The 10,257-nt window shown below is 34.0% G+C and overlaps 1 protein-coding gene across 1 annotated transcript; it reads left to right on the forward strand.

Moving 5' to 3' along the window:
• Positions 1-2,608: 2,608 nt before the first annotated feature.
• LOC108367774 (uncharacterized) lies at positions 2,609-9,523 on the forward strand. The gene is made up of 2 exons (XM_017622468.1): positions 2,609-4,740; positions 7,372-9,523. Exons 1-2 carry the CDS (start codon positions 4,511-4,513, stop codon positions 7,667-7,669), a joined length of 528 nt encoding a protein of 175 aa, XP_017477957.1. The 5' UTR covers positions 2,609-4,510; the 3' UTR covers positions 7,670-9,523.
• The last annotated feature ends 734 nt before the right edge of the window (positions 9,524-10,257 follow it).

Here is a 10,257-nt window from a genome sequence, read left to right on the forward strand (position 1 = left end):
TGCCAGAGTATGTCCACTCGGATAACGGAAAACAATTTGTCTCGGACATATCTACACAGTTCCTGGAGAGTATGGTACGCAGCATGTTCGGACTGCATTTTATGCACCACAAGCCAATGCAGCAGAAAGGGTCAACCGTTCGGTGCTACAAATCGTGAGGTCCTATATTAAGGGCGGCCAAAAGAATTGGGATAAGCACCTTAGCGATGCCGCTTTCGCGCTCCGCAGTGCTGTGCATTCTGCGATCAATGATACCCCGTATCATGTAGTCTTCGGTATGCCTATGATACAGCATGCTGCATCATACGAGCTATACCGAAGACTGGGGGCGGTTAGAGATACGGACTGCGAGGTCGATAAAACACAGCTTATCCGAAATAAGATCGTGAAAGAATTAAAGCTAGCCCATGAACGGAGTAAGAAGACCTACAATACCAGAAGTCGAGAAGTGAAGTTTCAGTGGCGTACCGCCGAAACTTCAAGCAGAGTTCCCAAGTCGGAAACTACAACGCTAAACTTGCCCCAAAACAAGTTAAGTGCGTTGTATTGAAAATAATCGGAAATTAAATGTACGAACTTGGGGACAATAGTGGCAAGAAGGTCGGGGTATACGACGCTAAGGATATCTTTTTGGCATAATGTATATTTTATGTGGCATGTTTAGTGTTAGATACTGTTCGTGTTAATTGTATAAGTAATGACTTGACTTACATAGGTTTACCACCCAGTGTCCTTAACTACTTGACTAGATATATGTGTATTTATATTTTTATTTTACTACTTGACATTTTATTTCGATATATTTTATAGTTACGAAATTTTTTTTATATGTGATATTTACTTATTTACTTGACTACTTATTTGATTATTTTCGTATCTATTTTCTTATTTACTTATTTATTTAATTATTACCTCACTTATTTATTTACTTATATTTATTAATTAAGGCATTTTTATTATATCTGGGATATTTACTTATTTACTTGGCTACTTATTTGATTATTATCGTATTTATTTTCCTTTTTATTTATTTAATTACACTTAGGTCTCTTTCTATGCGGTACATGCGTTCCTCAGAAAGCCGCATAAAAAAATCCGCATAAAAAAGTTCTTTACTTTCATACAAAAACAGGGGATGCATTCCAGCATTTTCGAAAACCGCATACATTCAGATACTCAATGTAAAAAATTCTAAAAAACCGCATAAAAAAATCCAGTGAGGCATTATTGAGCCAAAAAAAGTATTTACATATTTCTTCATTTCAACACTTATTATTCCATGTAAAACCGAACATTAATGAAATAAATAAAATTGTATCTGTATTTTAACCAAAAATAAATAAAAATACCACAATAAATAACAGGAATTATGTAAGAATACTTAAAAACATAATTAGAAAAAAAAAATTTTCTTAACAGCGGTCGCTCCTCGGTAGGCAATGGCCAACCTCCGAGTGTATTTCTACCATGAAAAACAGCTTCTCGTAAAAATACAATCGCCGTTCGGAGTCGGCGTAAAACTGTAGGCGCACACCACAAATGGGAGGAGAAGCTCGGCCAAGCACTAACATATGTGTAAGCGCCAATCTATTATTATTATTATTATGTAAGAATACAAAGACAAATTATTTATCAGAAGCATTGTCTTTTACACACTGAAAAAAGTAAAAAAACTCTCAAAAAAGCAAAATCGCTACTGCGAAATAATGGTTTGAAAACCCGCATAAATTCAAATCCGAATAAAAAGAGACCTAAGTGTACTTATTTATTTACGTAGTATGTAGACGTTGTAGTGACCTTTGACGTACTAGTTTGCATATACAGCAGCAGTTACACCCACCCAGTCATGAGCCACTTAAGAGCAAAAAAACTCAGAAGCCCGGCTTGGTCGTGGGTCGAGGCTACACGTAGGATGAAACATGAGCAACAGGCTGCCTTAGAATTTCTCTACGCGGACGCTCCATGGTGCGGGTGCCATCGGCGGTCGCGAGCCTGTAACGCCAGCTGTTACTTGGTATGTGTGTTTACATGTGTGTGTATGTGCTAATGCATGTGTGAAGGAAGTGAAAGTAGCCCCACTTTCAAATCCAACATAGTAGGTAGGCTAAGGTGCGAAACCTTGCTAACCTGGCGGTGATAACCTAGCCAGCAAAGAAACGTAAATTTTGTCGACAGTGCTGTTTAGTTCAATATTCCGTATCCGAAAACGAATAGAAAAAACTCCTACAGTTATCATCAATTTTCGTATCCAGAAAACGTTCGAAACGTTCGAAAAAGATGATGTCATTTGAAAGCGATAATTTTATTTTATTTGTTCAAGCTAAACATTTGAAAGCATGCATGCGTAGTTGGCAGTGGCTGAGCGTGCAGAAGAGTTTGCCGCTTTTTGTTAGCTTCCAGAATGTGTGCGATTCCGTCAGGCGCTTCCTAATTTTATTTTATTTCTTTTGAACCTTGAAAAGCGTATTGAACGAAAAATTCAATCACAATTTCAGAAAAAACAGCCGAAAACGTATCCGTTTCACATACTGTTGTCTGTACATACGTTTCTGCCGCACACTTTAGTGGGAAAACCGATCGTCAAAGTATCCGAAAATGGAATCAGTAAATGGACAAAAATCCGCACTTCATCTACTTTTTTGTCCTTTTTCGGATTGGTTTTCGGATTTTTTGCTGGCTGGGAAAGCAGTTGCAGGTTGTGAGTGTGTATGGGTGAAAATTTTCGAAGTTGAGTGACTGGATCGGCCGATCGGGGATTGAGTAGGTGAGGCATGAGTGACATTCTCGGCCATACCATGCCCGATAAAATGCCGCCAAGAAAGACCGAAGTGATGGGTTATATCAAACAAACAAAAAAAACACTTACAATATTTGAATTTGTGAATAATATTAGTTAACATATTGCAGTAATAAAGAAGTAATTAGAAGAAATTCATATTTTCGATTAAGATTTTCCTTTTATCATGAAAAATTTGATTTATTAGAATTGTGTTATTTAATATTCCCTATGATGTTGAAATAGAAGCATTTGAATTGAGCTTTGTTGGATTATGAAATGAATAGGGACACGAATTTCGATACGATACGATACCATATCGATACTTTTGCCATTCGATACCGATATTTTATACTCGATAGTTTTACACCGATATTTTTTGGAATCGAGTACATGAACTTCAGTATCGTATCGTATTTTCGGAAAAAATTCTACCAGTCATAAGTTAATATGAAACAACCTATGGTTCGCACAGACGCTACGTTGTAAGCTTATCCCTTTCTAATGCTTGGCGCGCTATGTCATCAGATTTGCGCCAAAAGTTTACAGTTACATATTCGACTTCACCAAAAGTAGCGGTAGTTTGCCAAATAAGTATTACCATGTATTTCGTCATAATCAGAGTTTCCTCTGTTGTTATTTATATTAAGAACACTTTTAATTTTTGCATACTAAATATAAGTAAAATCCAGTTAGAGTTATAATAAATCTAACATATTACGGAAGCTTGAATAGATTTGAAAAAAATATTAGAGAAAATGTTGTTCTTTTAGCAAGTTTTTTTACTAATTTATAATAAAACATTTTCTTAAAAGAACTTTGATTAATAATGTACTAGTTTTACTTGATAAACTCTGATATTTTGTTGATTTTTTAGTATAAGTACAAAATTTTTGTGGAAGTGTCCTTTTACAAAGCATTAAAAATCTACTTCATTTTTTGAATAAGAACAATACGCATTTAACAGGTAGTAGCAATGTCTTTAGTTTTTGCTTTTGCTCTCTATAATGTCAAAATCTGTCAACAAAGGTTGATAGCTTAGAGTAATATAAGCAAAGTTTGACAATTTAGAGACCAGATACAAACAATCAAACCATGTGCTCTACGTGCTGAATGTGCATTGGAATTATGCCATTATATTATTTGCAAATTATAAAATTCATTGAAGATTTCGAAAAATAGATTGTGTAAATAAATACTTTTACAACTTTCATATCAGTATGAAAGCAAAATTGTTTGCCTCGTAAATACGTATATACGTATATATTTAACAATGTTATATGTTTTAATATATTTTTTACATATTTAAAACAAAAAGACATTATAAAATTACATGCAATCGCTTTTTGGCCAACTAAGGGTGTACAAATTAAAAACGACTCTGTGTTCGGGTTCTAATAGAGCAGTGGCAACACTTAACACTGTACTGATACAAAACTCATCTTCATTTACACATTGAGATTTGGTCATTGTACATTGCTGCAAGCAATATCGTTGGTCATTGTATTTTTTGGTAAGTGCTCAATTTTACTACACATTTTACAATATTTTAACTTAAATAAATATTTACAGGTTATGAAAAGGAGCGAGATTTGGAAATATTACTCGGCGAAAAATGAAAAGGAGGCAAATTGCAAAATTTGCTTCAAGACCATAAAGCGCTCGGGAAACACCACAAACTTGCAAAAGCACATTCGGACACACCCGGTATTATAATTATAATTTTTTATCTAAATGCAGATATGTAATTGTTTATATTCCAGCGCTAGAAGAGATGTGCAAAGTGTAGATGAAAGGCAGAGAAAGATGCCTGGGTGTAAGGAACCGGCACAAGAACGCAACAATGGGACATCGCCAAGACCTAGTGATGTTTCGGAGGAGAACGAAAAATCCTCACCAATGACACTTACGCCGAAATCAGCTTCAACTAGGCAGCAGCGTTTGGGGGAATGTGTAAAACGACAGTAAGTTTGCTTCTTTCTGTGTTAAAAAGTGTGGTTTCGTTTGTTTCATCGCTATTGTAAATTTTAATGGCAGAATTAACGTTTTTAAATTAAGATGCTATTTGTCGGGCTTCTCATTTATTCAGTGCTATTACAATGATGCATGTTTTTGTTTCAAATTGCTATTCCATCATGTACATATCCACTGCTGAGTGGAAGATCGACCTATCTCGGCAGCCAGTTCGAAAACGAACTATCTCAAAAAACTTTTCAAGAACGCCCTATTCAGAACTATTGAAAAACACTCTATCTCAGAATTTGATTGAAGAACGCCCTATCTCAGCTGCCGATTGAAACCCGCCCTATATCAGCACATTTTCAATACATTTTGAACTGGCTGCCGAGATAGGTCGATCTTCCGCTCAGCGGTCGATATAGTGCCACACAAAACTATTGGCAGAGAATTTTTCATACTATGTAAAATTTTTAATTTTAATTTTTTATCCGCAAATTTTTTATAAAACATATAGTTTCTACTGCTACAAAAAAAAACAATCAAAAAATCTCTCAACTCTGCAAAACTTAAGAAAATTCAGTAAAATTGCATACATATTTGCAAATTTCTAAATCAGATTTTTCAGAAAAAATTTGAAAATTCAGTGTTATAGCTCATTAAATTTTGGGACAATAAAGTGCAAGTTTCATGTTCCTAAAAAATCTTATTGATTTTGGGCCATTTTTCATGACAGTGTCACGTAGTTCCTTCCATCCAAAGTTTGTTCGACAATTTTTTATATGGAAGAAACTACGTGACACTGTCATAAAAAATGGCCAAAAATCAATAAGATTTTTTAGGAACATGAAACTTGCACTTTATTGTCCTAAAATTTAATGGGCTATAATACTGAATTTCCAAATTTTTTCTGAAAAATCTGATTTAGAAATTTGCAAATATGTATGCAATTTTCTTGAGTTTTGCAGAGTTGAGAGATTTTTTTGATTGTTTTTTTTTTGTAGCAGTAGAAACTATATGTTTTATAAAAAATTTGCGGATAAAAAATTAAAATTAAAAATTTTACATAGTATGAAAAATTCTCTGCCAATAGTTTTGTGTGGCACTATATCGACCGCTGAGCGGAAGATCGACCTATCTCGGCAGCCAGTTCAAAATGTATTGAAAATGTGCTGATATAGGGCGGGTTTCAATCGGCAGCTGAGATAGGGCGTTCTTCAATCAAATTCTGAGATAGAGTGTTTTTCAATAGTTCTGAATAGGGCGTTCTTGAAAAGTTTTTTGAGATAGTTCGTTTTCGAACTGGCTGCCGAGATAGGTCGATCTTCCACTCAGCAGTGGATATGTACATGATGGAATAGCAATTTGAAACAAAAACATGCATCATTGTAATAGCACTGAATAAATGAGAAGCCCGACAAATAGCATCTTAATTTAAAAACGTTAATTCTGCCATTAAAATTTACAATAGCGATGAAACAAACGAAACNAGTTAGTTAAAGTGATTAGCTCGCTGTGGAACTTCGGTACAGAAATTATAGTTAAAATAAGCAGTTTTCGTTTTGTTGCAAGCTTTTATTTATCTGGCTCGACTTGCATGCATACATACATACAGCGAGTCACAGTTTTGATCACAGTGATTTTTTTTACAATATTCAAAATGTTTTTCAAGTTGAGTCTTTTACGTTAATTTTCTCTAAAAACAAAAATATAGTTTATATTATATTATAATAAATCAGTTTTGTAAAAAATTTAAAAACATTAACAAATTTTAAGCAAATTTTCAAAATCGTTAGATGTTTTTCGGGTATGTAGTTTTGTAGCCATTAATTTTAGTAACTTAAAGTGCAAGCTTGAAGTGAGAAATTTTAGTCACATACAAATTTTTAAAAATTATACAAAAATGTGGAGTATTATAAAAAAANATCACAGTGATTTTTTTTACAATATTCAAAATGTTTTTCAAGTTGAAAATATAGTTTATATTATATTACAATAAATCAGTTTTGTAAAAAATTTAAAAACATTAACAAATTTTAAGCAAATTTTCAAAATCGTTAGATGTTTTTCGGGTATGTAGTTTTGTAGCCATTAATTTTAGTAACTTAAAGTGCAAGCTTGAAGTGAGAAATTTTAGTCACATACAAATTTTTAAAAATTATACAAAAATGTGGAGTATTATAAAAAAATTAATGTGTTATCAAAACTGGGACTCACTGTGTAAGTGATATATTTTCTTAACGTTTGAAGTGCTATAGCTGCTCGAATGTTGTTATTAAAGCTGACCGGTTAAGAATTCAAAAAAAATATTAAGAACTTGTTAAATCCAGTTTAATTTTGCTAGAAAAGTAAATTATTTAAAAAAAATTGTTCTTTTTGTTCATGAACGGCTTGTTAAGTTTCAAAAAACTCGATTTTTTTTCTCGCTGCAAGAAATGGGAAACCAAATGAATGAAAGTTTTTAAGAATTGACCAATCAAAGCGTAACAAAGGGTCAATTTTGGAGTTACAGCAAAGAAAGTAATTGGAATTGCGTAATATTTTTTATATCATTCTTTGGCATATACTGCAATTTCCTTTGTTTTTGAAATTTTTAAATTAAATTCAGAGCACTATCAAACAACTATTTATTGCTTTAGATCTTTATACGCGGAAGTAGGTGCGCAGGAAGTGGCTATTGCCAAACACATTCTGTACTTTACATGCAAGGACAAAAGACCATTCGATATCGTGAAAGGCAAAGGGTTCCAGAAACTTTTAAAACTGTTGTGCCCTTCGTACACCATTGCTTCAGTTGACACCTTAAAGTCCAGACTAGATGACATTTACACAGTAAAAATGAATGAGGTTATTGGAACCTTTCAAGAAGTGTCTTCATTTGCTCTTATGTGCGATGTGTGGACTGAGACGATGTGCACAAAGAGTTTCTGGGCGTAACTGCACATTATATACACAACAACAAAATGATGAGGAGATGCCTAGACACAAAGGAATTGGAAGAGCGACATACTGCTGACTATATAGCCGAAAATTTAAGATCGGTTTGCGCGAAGTTCCATATTGAAGCAAGCAAAATAACGTGCGTCGTTACCGATAATGGTGCAAATATGGTGGCAGCTGTCAATGCTTTTGTGGGTAGATCCAATCACTTATCCTGTTTTGCACATTCATTGAACTTAATAGTTGAGTCCGTCTATAAACTTGAATCTTTCTGCGCGCTTTGCGAAAAAGTAAGAAATATTGTTAAGTTTTTTAAAAATAGCGTTGTATATAGTGACAAACTCCGCTCTTCGCAAAATTGCAATCCGCCATTAAAACCAATTTTAGATGTTCGAACGCGCTGGAATTCATTGTACTATATGTTAGACCGGTATGTACAGCTCGCGCCAACAATTCACCAAATATTAGTCCTTGATTCCAAAGCGCCTCCTATACCAACAGCTCAAGAGTTAAAGACGATTACAACTATCTTGGAAGTTTTAAAGCCGTTTGAAAATGCAACAAAGGAAATCTCTGGAGAACAATTTGTGACAGTCAGTAAAGTTATCCCAATAGTTAAAACCCTTCGTGCACAAATGAGAAATGAGATGGTAAAAAAACGGTTCGAATAACGACATAGTTAACAAAGTGAAAATGGTTCTAAATGACCAATTAACTATTCGCTTCAAAAATATTGAAGAAAATCACATTCTTGCCTTGTCATGTGTTTTAGACCCAAGATTCAAAAATATTACGTTTTCCGATCCGTGTGCTTATGCCAGATGCCTATCTTGGCTGCGGGATATGCAAAGTCATGAGGAAGTGTCTGAGGCACAAAAAGATTCTGACGTGGAAGTTGTAGAATCCCCCGAAAATAATGATTTTTGGAACCACATTAGAACCTTGGCATCTGGAAGGGAAGGGGGTCGCGGGACACAACAAAGGGAAAGCATTAGTGAATACATACATTGCAAACTTCTTCCAGTAAATGCTGATCCGTTGCATTTCTGGAAAGAAAATATAATCAAATATCCTTTTTTATCTAAAACTGCGCTTAGATATCTTGGGATACCAGCAACGTCTGTCCCGTCAGAACGATTGTTTTCTAAGGCAGGCTTCACAATGGCGAAAACGCGCAACAGGTTGGCGGGTAAGAGGCTAGATAAATTGCTTTTCTTGGCGGATTGCACTGAGGAGGAGTGGGGTTTTTGAAGAGGATTTTTCGCGTTCAATATGTTTACGGATATTCAACTCATTTTTTGATTAATTCTTTAATTTATACGAGTTGCATTTTCGTAGTATGCATAAAAAGGCAAGCAAAACTGTATTTCTATTTACTGGGAGAATTTCTAGTCAGTATTTAAAGTACAAAATTCATTTTTTTTTTATTAAATAACTTTATATTTCTTATTTAAGAATAAAAAAGACAATGTTAATTAAATTCACATTACAACACTAAAAGTGTATAAGACTGAACTGTACTCAACTAAAATGTATTACATTAATGTAATTTATAATATTTTTATAATAAATTAAAAGTATAAAACAGTTTAATTAAATTATTTTTGGCGCGTTTAAGGTAATGTATCTTCACTTCAGAACTTAATTGTAAAGCAATAGGATATATCTGTGGTCATAAGCTATAACCGCCTAAGTCGAAAAATCTGAATTCGAGAAAAAACGTTTTAATCATTTGGATTGTAATGTTAACGTAATGGGGAATCTAAAATATGTTCGTCTATAGTTTTTTAAATAGCCTAGCTAGCGAGATGTAGATTTCACATACACATGGGATAGTAGTTGTATGTAGAATACGATAGCATATATAACTCAATTCTTTCTTAAGTCGTCTTAGGCGGTTATTGCTTATGACAACAGATATGTGTATTACATAAAATATGTAAATCCTGCATTTATATGAATATGCCTTAACATTCTGCGTCAGGCTTGGGCCGATTTCCTTGCATGGGATTTCGCTGTGTGCCTCAAGATTTGTTTCGCATTCCAATGGCTAGTTAAGGAGCTTTAATGGGCACCAAACAGGTTAGTAAAGTTGCGTTCCAGATGCTTCACGATTTGCAGGTTTTACAGGATTTGCAGGAAAAGCTGTTTTCTCCATTAATAAACCTTATGGAAGGTGGTCACCTGGAACGGCTTCCTGTAAAAACTTGCAAATCTTGAAACATCTGGAACGTAACTTATGTGTTGGGATTTCAACCCGCTCCTTCGGTGTAGTAAGTAAAAACTTATTAAATTAGAAATTAAGAATTTTTTTCATGTGAATTTGGTATCGATATTTTGGGAATCGAGTCTTTTTGTTTCGATATTAATGGGTACCCGATTTTTTTAGAGCGATACTTTAAATGAGTACCATATCGATACTTTCGGTTCGATATCGTGTCCCTAGAAATGAATCAATGAATTTCTCCATATATGCCTGTTAATATCCAGAATTTGAAAATAGGTTGATTTGTTTGCTTTTTTTAGGTTGTTTGATAAAGCACATAGTAATAAGGTTAGAGTAAGCAACTCCCTGAATTATGGAT

Source organism: Rhagoletis zephyria, unplaced genomic scaffold (genome assembly GCF_001687245.7).
Source record: "Rhagoletis zephyria isolate East Lansing unplaced genomic scaffold, Rhagoletis_zephyria_1.1 Rzeph_scaffold_02808, whole genome shotgun sequence".
Classification (NCBI taxonomy): domain Eukaryota; kingdom Metazoa; phylum Arthropoda; class Insecta; order Diptera; family Tephritidae; genus Rhagoletis; species Rhagoletis zephyria.